Source organism: Pinus tabuliformis, chromosome X, assembly GCF_031772625.1.
Source record: "Pinus tabuliformis cultivar Carrire ecotype Pingquan chromosome X, CPIR1, whole genome shotgun sequence".
NCBI lineage: Eukaryota > Viridiplantae > Streptophyta > Pinopsida > Pinales > Pinaceae > Pinus > Pinus tabuliformis.
The window spans coordinates 414,177,601-414,198,983 of NC_142308.1; the positions used below are offsets into that span (position 1 = coordinate 414,177,601).

Here is a 21,383-nt window from a genome sequence, read left to right on the forward strand (position 1 = left end):
AACCTGCAGAACCTGTTGTACGTTAGGATCAGTCATTGTAAATGTATTGATCAATGCATATCAATCCAATGACCAGTCAAAGACAGCTTAAAATTAATAAGTTAAATCAAGAAATTAGATACTTGCTAGGTTTTGCAATCCAAATGCCCAATACTACATAATCAAACTAATGAAAGGAATGCACCAGACCTTAGGAAAAATTAAAAAATACCCCTGTCAAGAAAATTATAACCTGGGGTGGAAGAGATCTGTCACGTGCTTGTGTTTTTTCCAGTTGGGTTGTGCATTATTGTAATTTATTATATGCTTCCCCCAATTATTCCTATGTTCTATCTAGATCAATATTGAGAGGAATGAAATGAACAAAGGCTGTAAATTGCCCCATAAGGCATGATAACCTGTTGTCTGATCTTTGCTGTTATTGATTTGAACCTTACAAATGTCATCTTTTCTTGCACTTAGAACTGGGCTACCATATGTTTTCTAGAATCTAAACATGTCTTTCATAGACTGATTACTTGTCCTGTCTAGCCAATTGTTTGTGGTTGATAACTACTAAAATTCAGATAGTGCCCAACCAAGTTTGCCCTTTAAACTTTAATTTCCTATTAGTTACTGCCATACTTATTAGAATGGCTTGGACCCACCAGAAAGTGAGTGTAATATAATCTATTGCCCACAATCCTTTTGTAAAATGCGACATCATTTTGATTAGGTTCATGCTCCCAGGTCTGCAGAATTTCCAGACACAGGATCTATACCATACTTGGTTATCTAGTATCTTCCCCTCATTATTTCCACTCTTTCATGTACCTTCCCCTCATTACTTCCACTCTTTCCATTTATAGATTGCCATATCGCTGACTATCATATCCTTTCTTCTGTGCAACGAGAAGTCCGAGCCTGTCACACTCAACTGCCAAAACCTCACTTGCAATCTAACACCAAGATTTTATTTGAGATTTGCCTCTGATGTCAGATACATCACTTAATTTCCGATTTACTTTTGCCGTCACATACATCATTTCATATGCCATCTGCCTCTGATGTTAGATAGATCACTTAATTGCACCGATTGCTCACTTAACTGCACCGATTGCATATCAAATTCTGCACCTTCCATCTTGCAACATTGAAATGGTAAGTTTTTTGTTTTATGGCGATCATTAAATACCGGTTTGCTCCAATAAATGCTCTTCATATTGGATTATATCCTCTCCAATCTGATCTTGAAGTATTTCAGCTCCATTTCAAATTAGTCCATATATGTATTTATTTCTGCACCTGTCAGAAATTTATCCCGCATTCAAGTGTTGCGATCTTACACGGCTTTCCCTATTTGGTTGTACAACACTTTTCGGTTGCATCTCTTTTAGCACATAGGTTCCAAAAGCGCGCATTCCACGAGGTTGAACAAGCCTATACAAACATCCATTACCCACTGTCTTTCAATCTTTTCAAATGATTACCTCTTGCTTCCAGTAAAATATTCTCAAAAACTCAGTTCCATTCACACTTAAAACCAGCTTGCAAACACGTTGAACTCTTTTATAAATTGGCAAAAGTAATGCCTAATTTCTCGCCTACAAAACAAAACTACCTTCTGCACCTACATATTGACATACATCTCTCTGCTTCACATAACATGGAATCCATTAGCATAAGCCAACTTACTCAACTGGCAGCATTGTTTCTCTTAGCACTTGTTCTCATGACTCTTCTGATTATGGACATCGTAAAAGTAGAAGCACAAAGAAAAAAGAAACCAAGAAAACAATAACATCTCGAAGGACGCTGTAGAGGCAGAAGCAGTAGATGGATAGTCTAATAGCCAAGTACTTTGTAGATTCGTATGCTCCTCTGGATAGTCTAATAGCCGAGTACTTGCCGTAGATTCCTATGCTCCTCGTTCGAGATGTTATTGTTAGTGGCTGTTTCTTGGTTTCTTTTTCCTTTGTGCTTCTACTTTTACGATGTCCATAATCGGAAGAGTCATGAGAACAAGTGCTAAGAGAAACAATGCTGCCAGTTGAGTAAGTTGGCTTATGCTAATGGATTCCATGTTATGTGAAGTAGAGAGATGTATGTCAATATGTAGGTGCAGAAGGTAGTTTTGTTTTGTAGGCTAGAAATTAGGCATTGCTTTTTCCAATTTATAAAAGAGTTCAACGTGTTTGCAAGCTGGTTTTAAGTGTGAACGGAACTGAGTTTTTGAGAATATTTTACTGGAAGCAAGAGGTAATCATTTGAAAAGATTGAAAGACAGTGGGTAATGGATGTTTGTATAGGCTTGTTCAACCTTGTGGAACGAGCATTTTTGGAACCTATGTGCTAAAATAGATGCAACCGAAAAGTGTTTTACAACCAAATAGGGAAAGCTGTGCAAGATCGCAACACTTGAATGCGGGATTAATTTCTGATAGGCACAGAAATAAATACATATACGGACTGATTTGAAATGGAGTTGAAATACTTCAAGATCAGATTGGAGAGGATATAATCCAATATGAAGAGCACTTATTGGAGCAAACCGGTGTTTAATGATCGCCATAAAACAAAAAACTTACCATTTCAATGTTGCAAGATGGAAGGTGCGGAATTTGATATGCAATCGGTGCAGTTAAGTGAGCAATCGGTGCAATTAAGTGATCTATCTGACATCGGAGGTAGATGGCATATGAAATGATGTATGTGACGGCAAAAGTAAATCGGAAATTAAGTGATGTATCTAAGATCAGAGGCAAATCTCAAATAAAATCTTGGTGTTAGATTGCAAGTGAGGTTTTGGCAGTTGAGTGTGATAGGCTCGAACTTCTCGTTGCACAGAAGAAAGGATATGATAGTCAGCGATATGGCAATCTATAAAGGGAAAGAGTGGAAGTAATGAGGGGAAGATACATACCCATAACTCCACTGTGCATAAGCATAGGGGTGGGCAATGCCCAAGCTTACCTAAACATATACTAGATAACCAAATATGGTATAGGTCCTGTGTTTGGAAATTCTGCAGACCTGGGAGCATGAACCTAATCAAAATGATGTCACATTTTACAAAATCGATCTAGAAAAACCAATTCCATTCTAGCCTAACCAATGTTTAAAACACCGATATAGACCCAAATTTTATAGACAAAGGAACGAAAACTCCGAGCCTATTAGCTCAAATAAGCCAATTGTTGAATATTATACTTAATTCATCTTTAACTTATAAGGGTCGAAGCTTGGAAACAATGATGCATACCCTTTTCAATAAGCTCAAGGTTAATCAAGAGGCCACACCTCCCCTCTTTATAGATGAACAGAACAAGTAAAACCTCAGTAATTAGAAGCAGAGAAGACAAAAAACAGGCAAAAAAAAGTTGGCAAAAGAACCAGAAAATCATAACAGCATCGAGGGCACTAAAGTTTAAAGCAGCGCATAGAAGAATGGATAGATATCCTTTTAATGCTCTGATCATCTTTTCAATAGTATATATGCAGATATTGCCAAACTTGTAGAGTGAGTCTGACTTACACTTGACTCGAGTATAGTCAAACTCACGAGTCAAACTTGAAGGAGTAGGCTTAACTCTGCTTCTTCAAAAAGCACAGTCAAGCACAGGAGTCAACTAGCGCTAAAAAGAATATGACAACACTACTACTGGAGTTCTTTACAACATAACATACTAGTTTCAAGGATGAATTATATTCAAGTGCCCCAACCGTCAGCACCAACACTTTTGTCCAGCTGACTAGTCAATTCTTTGTTCCAGATTAATATTAAAAAATATGTAATACCTTGCAAAAATAAACAACTTGAATGCCAAAAGTAGGCATCTACTTTTCTTTTCACTGCCTTCCTCTTACCACAATGCTGCAAGCATGCTCTCCCCCAATCCAGGAACGCTATAATGATTGTAACTGACTTTATTACACTCAAATGAGAATTCTTTGCTTAAGAAACAACAGGTCCACCAAAGTCGCACAGGACTAGCTCTTGGCCTCAAGTGGATGGAATGACTCATTGACTGGGTGATCAGCCCATGCAGGGTGAAGCACACACCAGCCTGTTTGCACATAGAAACTGGCCCATGAGGGGTGAAACATGTTACTTTGGGGATTTGAACCTTGGTGAGGGGATTAACACTAACACTGGTTAACTATTGAACCATTGCCCCATTGACAATAGACATATACATAGAAAGACAACTGAAGAAACAAATACAAAAATGAAAAAATTCGGCAAAGGCATGTTTCATTTCTACAGTCAGTTTTCCCATTAAAAATTCGGAAAAGGCATATGAGGTTTCAATGCGGCCTGTTGCAGTGGTTTCAACGATCTCCCTTTGCCTAAGAAGTTAAATACAGGGTTTTTTACAGGTTTCAAGAGATGAAATTTTACAACCTTTTGCCATTTGAAAGTTCGGCAAAGGGATATGATGTTTGAATGCCGTATTTTGTAGTGGTTTCAACGATTTGACTTGCCTAAAGCTTCAAAGGCAAACTGAAATTTAAATGAACTGATTCATTGATAGGTAAACTGAAATTTAAAGGAGCTGATTCATTGATTTATTTCAGAGTAAACTGTAGAAAACACAGTTCATTTCACATAAAGCCATCCTTATCCCGATTATAGAATGTGCACATTCAAGAAACTGCACTATCTTTCTAGGAGAAGCAGTGCTGGGCAGCACACAGAAAGCTGTAATGTTCTGCGGTCATTCACATCCGAGGCATAAAATTTCGCTGCACCTTTTGCATAACATGTGCTCCATGTTCTTCATCGATTTAAACCTCATTACCTTGCACGGATCTTTTTCAAAGAAAATGACAAATGAGTCATTAACTATCCATTTCGACTTCTGAGAGAAAAGCACAGCTCATCTTTACAGATAATAAAAACAAATCTGTCATAAATCGTTTTCATTCCAATCTTGTGATAACGTGCACGCTTATTATTGAGAAAGAATAATGTGTTGGCCTGCATTTATACCCCACAAGCAAGACATGGCTCAATATTTAATGAAAACACCATTCAGATCAGTAACTTACATTTCAGGTTTTTTCCTGGCATGACTGCGACAGTGCCTCTACCCTGCACGTAAATGTACCATAAATGTTGTCAAGGAAGTAATGTATCTGACCTAAAAATAGAAGTCTGCATGCTCGTCCTGGCAAGATAGATATGAAAATCCATTTTTGCCGCTTCTTTTGCTGAGCTTGAGAACACAAACTGAAAATTATCATGCAAACAGAAAAAGTATTCAGACAAACAATAAAAATTACCGGGCAAACAGAAAAATCAGCTAAATATCAGTTGAGACAAACGATAAAAAAACTATTAGGTACAGAAAAATTAGCTAAATAATCGTTCACACCTAACATAAATAACTTCTTGAAATCGAAATAAGTCTCACTTCTTCAATTTGCTCCGCTCCTTGATCCACTCAAGAGAAGGTAAATCAGTTAAGTAATCTTTCAGACAAGTTGAAATCGAATTAAGTCACCGTCCTTCAAATTTCTCCGCTTCGTGATCCACTCAATAGTGAATCCCGTAATTTCTTGCTAAAGATTGAAAATTAAGCAATAAGGAGCAAAACTAACACCTTAATTTTCTGCAAAAGAATTTATATTTAAATAAAACGGACAAAATTAACACTTAAATTTCTTGCAGAGCTGATATTTAAACAAAAATGGACAAAAATACCAGGCGACAGAAACAAAATTTGCGTGAAGCTTCATAGAAGCGATCGGTTTACTATTATTACCCCAAACAACATACAGTGCACCGCCTCTGATGCTGGAATGATTCTTACCTGACGAGTATGCGCTTATGTGAAAACTAGGCAAAACAATAATCCAATCATGACCTGTAATTATACAACAGGTGATCTAAAATGCAAAATCTAAAAGACACCAAAGAAAAATCCATACCTTTTCCACCCATGCCTCCTTATATCCTACAACGTAAGGATGTTTAATGCGTGAAATCAAAGCCATCTGCAACCAACAAGAAGAGACATGACCTTCAGAATTGAATTCTCTTCACCTGTTGCATGATACAGATTTAGCATTGAAAATGGAAAAGAAAAAGGTGATGAAAAATTACATAATTACCTCTTGATGAGCAGAGCGCCTGGACCTGTCTCGCAAGCTAGGCGAATTCTCCATAGGGACAGTCATTGTCCATAAATCTGTAACATAACAAGGCTTCTAGTAAACAATTTCATAAAGTTCTCAAAGTAAACTGGGAACAAATCTGCAGTAGCCACATAACCCTGATAAACCAAACTGTAAACCATCCAAGGTAATGATACCCAGCAATGCTCGAATCAAATGAAAACAATTAGTCAAGAAACACATTCAGAATATGGCTGGGTAGTCTAGCTAGGTTTGAAATCCAATTAAGAACTCACAATCTATTAAATACACAATGGATGCAGATAGCAGGAAACAAAATTCCGAAGGGTAATGTTACCTGATCACAAAAATAGGGAACCATATAACAAATATCAAATTGAATATGTATCGAGTGATAAATCAAGTAGGTAACCTTCTCAGAGAGCCAGAGGTTAAATCACTACAAAGAACATGTTGCCTGATGATGTGCCCAATTAGCAGATTAGTCCATATGCAAGTTCTGGAAGCATTTGATGGAAGAGATACATTCCTGTAGTGCCATAGGAGTGCCAAAGCATCTCCTATAAGCTATACAGCTAACGCATAAAATGAAACTAAAGGCATCACCAGAGAAAAAAGGCAATTTGAAAAAGCAAAGAAATCTTAAGCTCGAGAAATTTTTAAAAATTTCAGGAGATATGCATATAATAAAGCTAACATCCAGATCCAATTAAAGCCGATTTCAGAAGAGTGCCTATAACCCAAAACCCTAACTGGGAACCAAATGACCAAGCATTCTAACAAATTAAAAGAAGAAAAAGCAAAGTAATTAAACAAATAAAAACAAAACCCTTATCGAGGGCCGAAACAATAAGTGTGCCTTACGAACAACGCAACCTTAAAAAACCATTGCCTTGATTACCCATTAAAAGAAAACCCAAAACAGATGAATATCCCATAAGGGAAAATCCCCATGGTGGATTAAATCAATCAAATTCCCTGACAAAACCCTCGGAATACAAAACCCCAGTGTTAATTAATGCCAAAATAACTTCAAAACCTTCTGTAAATTCTCCATAAAAACTCGAACCCCCCTCTCAAAAGCCAATACACGTATAAAACTCGAACAGAGAAATAAAAAATTGCGGAGTTAAAAACGTATTAAAAAAAATTCAGAGGAAAGACCTGTACAGGGTTCGAATCACGCTAGCCGATAACCCCCTCCGCCAATTACAGGCTCGACACCCGCCAAATCTAGGTAGGAATTTGGTGGGTCATGCAAGGACTGGGAATAATAGAATTGAAAATTGCATATTGTACATAAATATATTATTACACGATCCTTGAAGAGGTTCTTGCACTGCAAGGCAGAGCGTTTGCTCTAGCCCCTGAGCGCAACAGAATTCTCAAATTCCGGATAAGCATAGACAAATCAGAGCCACCAGAAGTCCATTCAAGCCCAATCAAGCCATTGCATTCCCAAACCTATTTTTCCCCATTTTCTGCTTATCCTACTTTAATAGTGTATTCGAACCTCAAAAAAAATGGGTATTTTGCTGTAATTAGGACAAAAATAGATAAAATGGTTCAATTTGTAAACGCTGACCTCGATGCTGAGCTCGATTCCGGGTTTTGCATAAATATGTATTTCAAAAATAAAAAAGAGAACAATATTGGACGTGTTAATAAATAGGCTACCAGGTGGTAATAAAAAGAAAAAAACTAATAATTAAAGTTATATAAAAAATCATTAAATAAAATAATATAACAATTAGAATATATAAAAATATAAAAGTCGCTGCAGTTGGGCTTCATGCTACCGCATGAATACCAAGTGTCACCTTACATTCGCTGTAAGATCAAAGCTCACTTAAACTATCATGTAAACCATCTTTCAAATTCATTTAATCGAAATGAAGTATCTGGCCCGAGGCTTCCGTCCCGTGCGTATCATCCCGTATTGAACAGGCCAGTCCGACCATGAATCCGTATAAACTGAAAGCCGTATCAACGTTTCACCCATTAAAAATCCAGCGATAAACGGTCTCCACCTTAACTTCAATAGCCCCACTTCATTCAATAGTTTCAAGAGATAGGCTAGTAACTTTTCCTTGGCTATATAGGATCTCCTGACCGCTGTAGCTGGACTTCATGCTACCGCATGAATACCAAGTGTCACCTTACATTCACTGTAAGATCAAAGCTCACTTAAACTATCATGTAAACCATCTTTCAAATTCATTTAATCGAAATGAAGTATCTGATTGCTTGACTCATTCTGTCCACCTCTAGCTAGATGAGGCTGTTCAAATATTTGTCCATGCTAGTGACTTCAATGCTCTTTTCTTAGCTTTCCTTGCAGAAGTTGTTGAAGGAATTGGAGGCTTGCAAGGTCATGGCAGTGCCTGTGCATTTGGAATTAGGGGCGTTGTGGTGCACTGGGAGCAGTGCATGGAGTGGTGAAGAAACAATTATCTGGGACCTTTCTCCTTCCTTGTCAAGATGAACAATGCGGCTAAGCGTGCAGATTGTTGGTTTGGCGCGAAGTGAGCTTGGCCGCTCTGAGTAGAAGTGCTCTCCTGTAGCCAAAGTGATAGCGGCTGGTTCAGAATAGGACCCTCGCACCGAGAGAAAACCAGAGCTCTTTCGGACAGAGCAAAAAGAGCTTTCACCTGGGCTTTTTAAGGAATTCGTTAAGGGCTACTAAGCAGGCAGCAAGGAATGGGCAATCCATGTTCAGAGTAAGCGCATCGCCGTGCATTGCTTAGAGAAGTCCATGGCCTATAATTGCAGAAAAAAAGTAAGCTTTTCCATACTGTTGGCTGGTATCCCTGAACGGGAAGATAGCTTGTTAATCCATGACCTAAAAAGAGAATGTAACTGCTGCCTTGATGCTGTCAGACCTGTGCCCCTCTGCTGCTTTATTAACCCTCAAAACTGTACCCTCCTTGCTATTAACTGCTGCCCCAACAATTGTAAATAAAATGTAACCACTGCTGACAGTTCAGATGTCAGACCAGCACCACACCTGAAATCTGCGCCCAGATGCTGCCTAGAAAGTATGTAACTGCTCCAAGAATAGCATATAGGATTGCAACCCCTGTATGACTGATCCATTTGTCTTGGGACCAGCGCCTTGTCCTGCATTTGTAGATTGATTTTAGGCATAAGAGGACAGTGAAGAGGGCAGATTGGAGTGCTGGTCTGATCTTGAGCTAGCCTGAGTTAAAGGCAGGGCTGAACTGGTCATATATGAGGTGCTAATCCATATGTAAAAGGTGCTTAACATGCTCAATTTTCATTCAAAAAACCAGCTAAGATATGAGGCGTAGATTTCTTATATAAGTAAAGAGTTGGGGAGGTTCTTTAGCTCTTTCTTATGAAATACCGTTGCCAAATAGGGTCTCGCATAAGGAACAATGGACATTGGAGGGCCCTGCTGCTGCTTACCCTTTTATATCTAATTTGCATATATTCTCTTTATTCCGCTGGAGGGCCAAGCCATCATCTTAACTAGAATCCTTTTACTAGTATGCTGTCTAGAAACCTTCTCCTTTTAAGGGAGGCGGGGGCATGATTCAAACCTGCAGTCTTTAGGTCATGGGCTGGCGATCAGTCAATTACCTAAAATGTACGTGAGAGAATTGCATATACTCATATATAATAAATACACCTTATGAGCCTTCAAACGGGACGAATGATTTCGACTTTGAAAGTGCACAACTACAACTCTGGTGGAGAGACGAATCACAATCGCTTCTTCACGAATCACGTTGGATGGATCGAAACAAGATTGGATATTCTTCATTACTTAAGATATTATGCTATGTCATATCCTTCCTTCCTTATAACCCAGTCAAGTTGATGGGAGGACGCTACCTTTATAGCGGATCCCCCAGGACAACTACCCCAGCTTGGAAAAGGTAACCACCAGAACCCCCGGAATCTGAGTTACCAGAGCCAGGATCAGAACATCCACGCCTCCTCATCAGGAGAAGCGAACCACGCCTTCTTATCGGGATCAAAGTCCCCCGCCCCAAAAGATATGGGACATGCCTCAGAGGAAGTAGAACCCATGCCAAAAGATATGGAACATGCCTCAGAGGAAGTGGAATCCGCCCTAGAAGGATATACGTACTACGTCTAACCCAGAATCATATACGTACTACACCTAATTCGAAGTGGGACATGCCCCAGAAGAAGTGATACATGCCTTAGAATAAGTGGAACCTGTCCTGGAAGAAGCGATACATGCCTTAGAATAAGTGGGAGCCCGCCCCAGAAGAAGTCACGTACCCGCTATTGGGTTTCACGCCCTCAAATGCGAAAACCATATTCATAGTTTTGCGTTCAAACCCTCTTAGGATGTCCCTGGGGCCCTTTTATTACTTATTGGGGGCTGCTGGTAATTCATTATATATGTAATAACGTGCTTTTCGTGATTTATATAACCTTACTGGGTGGAGAATGCTTACCTTGTCACTAAAAACAGGACAAGGTCGACGTAGAGATGCGATCTCGTATATCAATTATTGATTTCTTGTTACAATGGAGCAGACCTATTGATTGATACAACAATAGGAAATGGGTAGGTGGGGTGCCTAAGGAGACCTATTCAAATGGATAAGTTAAGCGTAGATATGCAATAGAATATATAGACAAATAAAACCTCCTGGGCAGGGTAAAATAAAAGCAGCAACAACCCACCTCCTGTGAACATATGGCTCCAGATGAGACTGGCGCTGGTATCAGCTTAACAGTGAGCAAAGACCTCTTGGGCACTTACTATCAGCGAATTTCTTTTATATAGGAGTCTCCTCCCATTGGATTATTCCCATTGATTCTTTTGCTGCTGATTCCTCCTCCCCATTGGATCACTGTAGTAGGATTAGAAGCCTCTACCATTGAATTAGTGGAATAGCCTGCCTTATTTAGCGGATTAGAGCTACCCATAGGAATTGACTAGCGAAGTACCAGCATATATTGAATCAACACCTCCTGGCAATAATCATTAGGGATTAGTTCCATGCCTCCTTAGTCCATGTCAATGAGAGCAGACACTATCTTATGAAATTGGTTCCCAAATGGACAAGAAGAAATAGAAATCTGGCATAAAGTGATCTACTCATGGCATTAAGTGAATGGATGGGGCATTGAACCTTGGTATGTAACACTGACGTAGTGTATTAACCACCTGCTGAAATGAGTACTGGCAGCATGGAGTACCAAGAATGCATGGACACAACCCCGTTGAGACTCCTTACTTTCCTAATTCATTTTATAAGGAAGGTGTTTTTGATCCATGATTGCACTATGAAAGTGACACGTCTCCATAGGAGATCGAGGAGTGAAATTAGCAAGAACCTCCCCAAGGCCCAAAGGGACTCATCCGAGGTTAGGAGGGTGAGGCCCGGAGGGACTCGACCAACGCCCCCCACCCAATAAGTAAAATGAAAGATGATCAAATAGGAAGTCAAGGTTGAAGAACCTCCGCCACGGTCAAATGGCAAATCTCGTAGGGAGAATGTCAAAAAGCTCCACGTTATTGGGTGGGGGTGAGCCTGTCGTGTGAGGAGAGGACCCGGTAGGGGGCTCGACCAAAGGGAGAGGAACAACTCTCTTTTGGGGGAGGGGCCCCCGCCATCAACTTGAAGAACTAAAAGGCCACCATCGCTCGACCAACGGGCCGCCATCGGAGAGGCTGTTCATTAATACCAGTGAGTTAGCGCTCGACCAATAGGGCCAATTCCCACTCCTCCCTACACAGACCGGACCCATATCTCCCTAAATATCCCTAAAAGGCACTATATTGCTCACCCATATTAGGGCTTTCTCGCTCGATCAACCTCTCCCGCTCCTCCCTACACAGACCGCGCACCCATATATCCCTAAAAGGCACTCTATTTAGACCCACCCCCACCAATCTAGTGCCGTAAGGCCCCCACCCCAAAAGGTATAGGAATTCGATTGTTCTTTCCCAGTGTATTGCTCCTTCCCACCCGGTGGGAGGATAGAAAGGTACAGCGAGCCTTCCTAATTTAAGGTCTTCCCCAGACCGTGGGTGAGAGGCAAGGAGAACTCCGAGGGTGGGCGGCAGGCTCAACAGCAGGCTGCATTAACGACAACCGGAAGGAGGAAGTAACTACCTGAACTGAACACCGGATGGGAGAATTCAAACAACTCCTTTCCTCCGGCTAATGAAAATAGTTGGGAGGCAAGAGCTTGGGCAGGCAACCCGGCAAACGAAATAGAATTAGCAGCAGGTTAGATAGCAGCAGGTTAGTTCAAGTCGGCTAAGCCACTCGGAGTTCAACGGCAGATTCCCAACGAGGTAGCTCCTCAGGCAGGGACCCATACCAGTTTCGAACGAGGAAGATTACGTGAAGGACCCCCGATTATATTTCTTTCCTCTGGCTATAGCTAAGGGTAGTCCTTCATTGCCACCCTTTTCACCCCCTGTTCGGAAGGACTTCTATATCCTCCACCGGACCATTGGTAGCTCCAGTAGTTAACAATTAAACTAGTTCGGAGAATTGGCCCCTTCCATAGTAGCCAGCAGCACCAACTCCAGAATTACGTTGGGATGGGGGAAATAAAGTTGCCCTGGGTGAAGGAGCATGCTTTCATTATTGGATTGATAGCTAGTCGATGGAGCCCGCCCCAACAGCATTGGATTGTTCGGAAGCTAGCCCATCTCCAACTACATGAAAGCTATTGGGAACCCTCAGTCTCAACTAAGTGGGGTTAACCCTCCGGAAAGAAGAACTCACTGGCTACCCCTAACTAACTATAGTTAAGGTAGGTTCAAGTTAGCCGCCCTCAACTAATCTAGCTCCGGAATTCAACTAGTTGAATCAGAATTCAAGTTGCTGCTAATCGTGTGGAAGGACTAGTTCTATCGGGAGTTCAATAAAGTAAGGGTACTCCGCAGCTTCATCCGGGTAAGAAGGTCCAACCGTGGGTGAAGGATGGGTAGGGGTTGCACGAAAGGGAGGAAGAGATGAAGGACACCCAGTTGCCATGATGACAGAACGAAACACCTATCCGATCACTATACAGCTTCAGTTCAACGAACGAGACAGAAACATCGTTCCTACCTGCGCTTAGATATAATCGAAGGGGAATAATACATGGGGATACTCTCTATGGGGATACACGTAGAGGTACACACAGTAAAGTCAATTTGCATAATTGCATATATAATACAGGAGCTAATGAGTGCATGCAGAGCTCCTTAATCTTGCATGCTCACCTAATTCACGGTTGATTGCTTTATATACGTGCATGCCAGGGGAGGAGGACTAGTGAAACGGGGTTGGACAATGGCTCTGATGAGGTGTTCACTTAACTGATGAGGGTTATGAACTGATGAATGAGGTTCGCCATCAATGCCGAGAGGAGTTATCTTCAATACAGTCCCATAGCACTTAATACCCATTACCCAGTATAGACCTTCCCATAGACCGAGTCCCTTACACTATATATAGGATTTGAGACCGATGAGGAGTGATTGATTATATTGATTAACATCGTTGGGCATGGGGCGTAGGACAACATCTGCTGCCGATAGGGGTGAGCCAAGAGGTGATCCCAGATTGCGATGCTGGTAGTCATGCCAGGTTCTTTGCCGCTACTCAATCCAGGTAGGTTTCGATCCACTAGATGGAGGTATTCGATCCAAGAGTCGATCCAGATGGCAATGAAAGAGTAAATGCCAGGTGTTGAGGCACTCAATCACAGGAATAGCTGGGCTGGGATACTCAACTGGGCCACTTGGCGGGTCTACTCAGCTTGGCTTGGATACTCGGACTGCATGGCTGCTGCGATATTGCTTGGTTGCTACTCGACTGGACTACTCAACTGGGCTGCTCCGCTTGGTTTTTATACTTGGATACTCAGCTTTTGCATACTTGGCCCGGATACGGGTTCTAGAAAACATCCTCTCCCTAGATTGAGAGCCTGCTTATGCATCCTCTCCTTATCAGTCGAGCAACTAAAGTTCCTCATTCGCTTGTTTGAATATCTCAAATTGCTTCTCTTGTAGGGCCAAGCCACCTTCTCATCGGACCCATGAAATGGATTTTCTTATTAGTGAAACATGCCCTTTCAGATTGTTTACCCATGATTGCCAGGTGTCGCTTATAACCAGGAGTCAATGCCGGTACTTTATGCCAAGTTTAGATTCCCAGTAGGAGGTGCCGATGGTTGCCAATACTCGAAATACCCTCATTCCCCACCGTGGTCTATGCATTTCCGCCGATAGGAGAAGATCCCCAGTCAGTCAGTGAGGGGCATTACTGATAGCTCGTGCCCAGAATGGTGTTCTTCTACGTGACCTGTTCTCAATCCCCCATGCCCTAGAGGGAGGTATTGTTGAGCCCCAATTTGATAGCTCCCATAAAACATTACCCATTTACCTTTATTACCCATTTACTTACCTTTCCCCCCTAGCAGTTGTTTAGATTAGAGCAGGCCAGATCTTATGCGACATGCTCGTAGATGATATGAGCAAATGATGCATGCTTCTGTTTAGGTCATGCTCTTGATGCTTGAGCTTGTTGGTTGATCTACCAGGTTCATGCTGAAGAGGAGGTCTTGCTGCTTCTCGAAGCTCTTACTCGATCTTGAACTAAACCCCTTGGCTTTGATAATAGGATCCTCGGCTTAGGCTGCTCGGCTTGGATACTCGGCTTATAGGGGCTTATAGGCTTTGATACCCGGATACTGATCTCTCCTTTTGGTTCAATCACCTAATGAAATAACCCAATATCTTATATATGTTGCGGTGGTTCATTAAGTTGGTCAGGCTCCCTGCAAGCTAGCTGAGGATGCTCTTTAAGGCTCGACCACTATTTACCCACCCACCCCAATCCCCGAGGGGCTGCCATCATGCCCCCGGCAGGGTGAGGTAACGTGTGAGGAGACGAACAACTCTCTTTTGGGGGAGGGGCCCCTCCCCCAAAAGAGAGGACCGACAGGGGCTCGACTGATAAGGAGAGGAACTTGAAGAACTAAAAGGCTGCCATCGTTCGGCCAACGGGCCGCCATCATGCCCTCGGCAGGGCTCGACCAACGGGCCGCCATCAAAAAAGGATAAGAAGATCGAAAGAGAGTGAAGTATTGGTCCAGGAATCAGTCTTGCTTGGGTACTATAAACTCTATATGCAGGAGAGAATGGAAGGGCTAATGGGTCTAGTTCTATCTATAGGTGGGTAGGTCTAGTCATTCCTTGCAGTAGGCTCTTAATTGAAGAAGAGTATAATAGGCTCGGCCGGACCCCAATAGGGTAATAGGTGGTACCCAAATTCATAGGGCAAGGCAGTAAGTGAAGTAAAGGGACGGAGTCACTCACTATTCATATGGTTAGGGTTCATAGCAGTCCCGACTCACTAAGTGCATTCATTCATCAAGTGAAGTCTACAGGTATAGTTCTTGGAGGTGGGTAAAGAGTGAGTAAACCAAAGTAAGGTAAGGGATATTCATAGTGCCGTACCCTACTGAGATTCCTCCTCTCCTTTTCAGGCTGAATGACTGGGTTGGTAAGGGACTCCTCCATCATTCTAGGGTGAAGGCAGTAAGAGAAGGGTTCAGCTCCTTGCTTAACACGGTAACTGAGCTCTCCTTCTCCCGCCTCTCCCTCCTTTCCTATGGCCTGCCCCCTCTTCCTCGCCTATGAGAAATGAGCAGACAAGCGGGTAAACCTCCTTTTGGGGGCCAAATTGGGAATATACTTATTAGGCTCCGCTACCAATTGTTTTCGCTCTATCGGACCCAAGGCAATCGAACCAGACAGAAGGTCGTATTCATTCGGCCTCACTAGCACAATTCATAAAAGGTCTTAGTGGCCAATGCCCAATGAGCGAAGCGATTAACCGGTTGTTCGCTGTAGGTGTATCGGACCCCAGAACCAAGGCAGCCATAGTCTTGTTCGCTGACCCAGCTACACTTCTCTTCCCGGCATTAACTCTATGAGCGGGAGCTGCAGGAGCTGGATCTTTGTAGTGCAGAAGCTGGATCTCTGTAGTTTCAAAAGAAGGCAGTGTCCTCTCCTTATCAGTCGAGCCCTTGACGGACCTCACTTCAGGCAGTCTCATAAAGGCAGTCTTCCTCTCCTCTTGTTCGCTGACCCGACCAGACTTCTCTTCCCGGCATTAACTCTATCGGACCCAAGCAAACCAAGGCAGTCGTAGTCATAATTATTCGCTCTCATTCCCCAACTAGAAGGCATTCTATCTTTCGGTCTCAATAGCACAATAATCTAAAGGTATTAGTGCCCAATGAATCATTTTCTTTCGATCTTCTTAACAGGTTCCCATTTCACCATTAGCTTTGTTAGTAGATTGGTATGGTAGCATATGGGGATGCTCTTAGTTTATAGAAATAGTGTATATAGTATAGCATAGTGGGAATGGCTTCGTAACAATGTTCCATCCCTCCCGTTTATTGTTCATTAGTCTAATTACTCACATGGTTCCGTATCATCCTGTACCATTAGGTGGAAGAGGAACATAGTTCCGTTCCGTTGAGTGTTCGTCGAACCATTGGCTAAATCGCTTTCTTTCTTAGAACGCTATGCTCTATTATTAGCGCTCTGCTCTAGCTATAGGTTGATTAGCAGATCCACTCTTATTAAGTTAAGCCAGCCAGGATTTCATACCTGTACAGAACAGACCTTTGCCTCTTTCACCCACCTACCTAAACTAGGATTATATCTTCAGCCCTAGAACAGGAATGCATTGCATGTTTTTTTAGTTACCCATTTTGCTAGACCTTTATAGCTGCTTATGGGATTGACATTGGGATCAGAGCCCTGCCCTAGAACTGGAATCATGTTGCGTAGTGAGCAGGACATGGAAAGCGCCTTAGAAGCCATGGTTGGGAGGGATTGGGGAATTTGATGGCACAATGACAAATATCGAGTCATGAATGTTTCGATATGGGCATATGTCATTATGTGATCGGTTCATTCATTCCGATCATGAATGAGAGATATTATATATGTCATTATGGTCGATCTATTTCTTCCAGTCATGACTCAAGATATGTGTCATACCAGATGATATGTGACCAGATTCGATGTGAGTGAGAGAAGGACCAGACCAGAGAGATGTGAGTGAGAGAAGGAGAGAGATTCATGACTGATCATTATATGTGTCATTATGAAATCCATCATGTGGTGATTTCATGTCTCAGTGATGCAGAGTGAGGAGTTGAGTGAGTGAGAGAGGGAGATAGATTCATGACTATCCCTTAACCCCGCCAACATCCCACATTACACCTGCAAAATTTGGCAAAACTCCTGACCCATCACCCACCTTCCAACCTTTATCTTTTCTAAGATGAAGAATTCAGCACCTCCATCACTCACAGTACCTCCTTGACTCAAATTGTTTCCTTCATCCTTTGTCCCTCCATCATCCAAATCCTTCACCCTTCCTTTCAACAAAAACTCCCAGACAGATCTTCCAAATGATTGGTCCTGACATTAACTTTTTCAGGATGAGAGATGTAGACTTCAGCACAATCACTCATAGTACCTCCATCCTCCATCCCTCCATCCTCCATCCCTCCTCAATTCCGGACATTCAAATTTGATCTCCTGACTCTAACATGTAGACTTCAAGACAGTATCACTCCTCAAACCTTCTCTCCCTGATTCTGACACCTTAAACCTTCTCTCCTTGACTTGACACCTTAAACCTTCTCTCCTTGACTTAACACCTGGTAATACAGTTGTCACCTACAATAGTCTGACCTTCCAGAGGACCATAATAGAACATCAGACTATCAAAGACTGTAACCCGATCACTCCTAGAACCAAGACTTTAGGATGAATTGATTCCAAGAGGTTGATTATGAATAATAATTACTGTTGGATCCGGGAGTTCAGAGGCCTTCTAGTAGCATGGACCTATGCCTCTCCAAGTCATGCGAAAGAGGCCAGTCCAGGATCGTACTGTTCCTCTACAGACAGAGACAACAAACGCACAGATTTGTACCTCTACGCGCAAGCAAGCTAATCTCATTAGAAAGAAAAACACCACTCAAGAAGTAAAACCAGATCTGTAAAGGTATTGTTATTAGGAGGGAAATGGTAGAATGATGAGTGCTTAGTGTAGCTGAAATGAATGATGATTTGATCCGGCCCGACTTTCTTTGTTCTTCCTCCTACTTCTGTAAAACCCGATCAATAGGCGGGTCATGGATGCGGGCCGTCAATAACCAGCGGGTCATGGATGCTGCGTCGTTGAGCAATTATAGGCTAACTAAGTTACGGCTTCCCGCCCCTATATTCCATATCCCATATCTCCGGATACACAGATGCGAGATCAAAGCCAAATAATTCTCATTGCTCCCTCTGGAAGAGAAGTGATTTCGCCTCTATGTATACAAAGCATGGCCCAGGTCAGTCTTATAGTAGCCTCTGAGTTTACGACGGCAAGCTTTGGAGTTATGTATTTCGAGGTATTGGGTTCATTATAATGGATGTTGGGGCTTTCTATTAAGGTGATCCAAGTTGGGGGACCCTCTTATCGAACCAATCTATTATTTTTGCTTGCTCAGATTTAGATATACCGAGCCCCCCTCGGCTGGCCAGCCAATGCAACAGTCTGTCTTCGTAATCATAACGGGTCGATCCTCCATTTCGTTCGTTTTAGCAACTCATCCTACTCCCTCCTCAAGAGTTTCCCACGCACGACAGAGGAAGGAACCAACCCGAGTGCTTTGTGGAGGACCAGGACGATTATCCCTGTGAACCCAATTGATAGCTTACGAGTTTACGTCCATCCCTGGTCGGGTACAGTTCCCTTTATCTTCCTCGCCACCCTTCCTTGTAGCCGTCACCCGAATTCGCGCAAGTGTATCTGCATCCCAGGCTTTACGAGGAATGACTTCTCGTGACCAAGCACAATCCCTACACCTAGGAGCACCCTTTCCGGCATATCCATACAATACTCGAGTAGGCGGGTTGAGGTTTGCCGTGCGAGGTACCCATCGGAGCAGAGTACCCCACGATCCCAAGAAATAGATAGATGTCTGTCATCTGACGGGTTCGACTGAAAATGCTGTGCCTACGCACAAGACTACCCTTCTTCCCGAGAGCTTCGCGGGGACTACTCAATTTGACGACGACGGAAGATCCGCCCGTAGGGGGTTTACTGCACAAGGCTCCTGCAGAGGGTGGGTACCCCAGTGAATATAAGATGCTCAGCTCCGCACAACATAGGGATTAGCACGCTTTCGGGAAGAACATGAAATAGTGAAAGATCCGGCATGCGAGACATGACGATCATGAGAAATTCGCGAATTGGAAATGCTATAACATACTCTTTCCCATAACTTTCCGTACTGGACCAACCTACTGAAATGCAAATAAGGATTAAAAATGTGGTCAATACCACAGAGAATGGGGTGATACCATCTATACCCGTGTACAAATTGATGTTTTCATAAGGAAGCCATCGAATGGTTCCCACAAATTGGGATTCGGCCGTAGGAGAATCAAATTGTATCCGGGGAACAGGGGGGTATGAATATATTCATGACTATTCCTTGTCGATAGCCGGTAGTTGGATTTTTATGAGACTATCTCATTCAGTTCGAGCTGAGTCTAAAAGATATTAACTAGATTATGGGATGTATATCTTGGTCAATTTTGTGATTCTCATAAACAAACACCCTTATACATTTTTCAAGGTAATAATAGGCCTCAGACAAGGATTTTCATTGTTGCCTCTTCTTTTTCTTCTAATTGTAGAAGCCTCAAGTATGTTGATACAACATGATATATCTTCAAATGATGTGACGGGCGTCAAGATCTCCAATCTAGTGGCCATTTCACATCTCTTATTTGTTGACGATATGCTTATTTTTCCTGTAGCTTCATGTTCTAATATATCACATATAAAAAGAATACTCTATTTATTTAATCTAGTCACATACATGAAAATTAATGAGAGGAAATCTAGCGCTACCTCATGTCATTTTCTGCTCTTGTTAAGACTTTTCTTGATCAATCATTCTCTTTTCACTATACATATTTGTAAGAAGGTGTGAACTTTTGAATTATTGACCGGAGAATCCACAGTATGAACATTTTTATTCCAACGTTTCAAATCCCAAATGGGATCCATCTTCAGGGTTTAAGAATGATGATAAAGAAGAGCGCTTCAGATAGAATAAATACTGATGGGGACAAATCTCAAGAAATAACCCACTGTCGGCTAGAAACAAAATTTTTATTATTATTTTTATTTTAATTTTTAATAAATTACTTTATTTTATATTAATATTTATTAAAATTTTTATTAAAGTTTATATCTAGGATTAGAACTTAAACTAACATTAGAAATTTGATTAATTGAACTAAAATATATTAAATTTCTATATAAATTAATCCAATATATTAAACTGATTTATATTAGCAATTATAAATACTAAATATTTATAATTGGTTAATATAATGGTTAATGTATTAATTAATTATATAGAAATTAATGTATTATAGCATAAAAGCTAAGGATTATAATAAATCAAAGAGGCTATTTCTAAACTAAATGGATAATAAAATAATAAAATTCTAAACCCTAGGGAAAAAAGTATTTTAATTCCTATATAAACTAAATTAATATATTTAAATCAAATTATATTAAAAAATATAAATAATTCATATTTATATTTATATTTAATTAATATAATAATTAAAATATATTAATAGCTAATAGAAATATATTTAATTAATATCATCATTCTTAAACCCTGAAGATGGATCCCATTTGGGATTTGAAACGTTGGAATAAAAATGTTCATACTGTGGATTCTCCGGTCAATAATTCGAAAGATACAAACCACAGATCTCTTAAATCCAAAAGGTGTGAACTATCTAGGCTTCTTCCTTAAGCCTAATGCATACAAGGAGGAAGATTGGTTTTGCCTTATTAAGAAGATCGAGGCCAAAATCTCAATTTATGTGAAGATAATTCTATCTAGTGGATGTTGATTAGTGCTCGTTAAATCAATGCTTGAAAGAAAGACCCCCGCTTAGACGAGCTTTGGTTCAAATGGTCCTTCCAAAGCGTTTGTATCTGCCAGTGGTTTAAGCTGTTTCATAAGCACTGGTTTCACTGGCGGATGGAATGTGTTTGAAGTTGCCCGGACCTGGTGCTTCGACTGATTGACTTAGAATGGGACTGACTTATTATTGCTAGGCGAGTTCCTTAGGCTGGCAGGGGAAGGGCCAGCGTAAGAACCCAGGCAAGATAGGCACTCCAATGGGGTTATGT

The 21,383-nt window shown here is 41.4% G+C and overlaps 1 protein-coding gene and 1 long non-coding RNA gene across 11 annotated transcripts in view; one reads left to right on the forward strand and one right to left on the reverse strand.

Annotated features, from left to right (window-relative positions):
- Positions 1 to 21,383, forward strand: part of LOC149140290 (uncharacterized) — a 101,600-nt gene that overhangs the window by 72,931 nt on the left and 7,286 nt on the right. The window lies entirely within an intron of this gene.
- On the reverse strand, positions 4,521 to 7,697 carry LOC149140292 (uncharacterized). Of its 10 annotated transcripts, none has more exons than XR_016264211.1 (7): positions 7,285 to 7,692; positions 6,097 to 6,173; positions 5,914 to 5,979; positions 5,748 to 5,795; positions 5,358 to 5,544; positions 5,124 to 5,212; positions 4,521 to 4,960 (listed from the first exon to the last, which is right to left on the reverse strand). XR_016264211.1 is itself a non-coding variant. In XM_089447441.1 (6 exons), the coding sequence occupies exons 2-6, from the start codon at positions 6,160 to 6,162 to the stop codon at positions 4,935 to 4,937; spliced, it is 267 nt and encodes an 88-aa protein (XP_089303567.1). In that variant the 5' UTR covers positions 6,163 to 6,173; positions 7,285 to 7,697; the 3' UTR covers positions 4,521 to 4,934. The 10 variants fall into 10 exon arrangements, 4 of the variants coding, with proteins under 4 accessions (XP_089303567.1, XP_089303564.1, XP_089303563.1 ...); XR_016264212.1 differs by having other exon boundaries at positions 4,924 to 4,960; positions 5,397 to 5,544; XR_016264209.1 differs by having other exon boundaries at positions 4,521 to 5,212; positions 5,397 to 5,544.

What these genes read in the sequence shown, in the direction of transcription:
- LOC149140292 (XM_089447438.1), bottom strand. Translation starts at nt 6,162, where the DNA reads ATGACTGTCCCTATGGAGAATTCGCCTAGCTTGCGAGACAGGTCCAGG. An exon ending in GGCGCTCTGCTCATCAAGAG is followed by an intron (nt 5,980 to 6,096) that starts GTAATTATGTAA and finishes TGTTGGTTGCAG; the next exon opens with ATGGCTTTGATTTCACGCAT. An exon ending in GAGCGGAGCAAATTGAAGAA is followed by an intron (nt 5,213 to 5,396) that starts GTGAGACTTATT and finishes GATAATTTTCAG; the next exon opens with TTTGTGTTCTCAAGCTCAGC.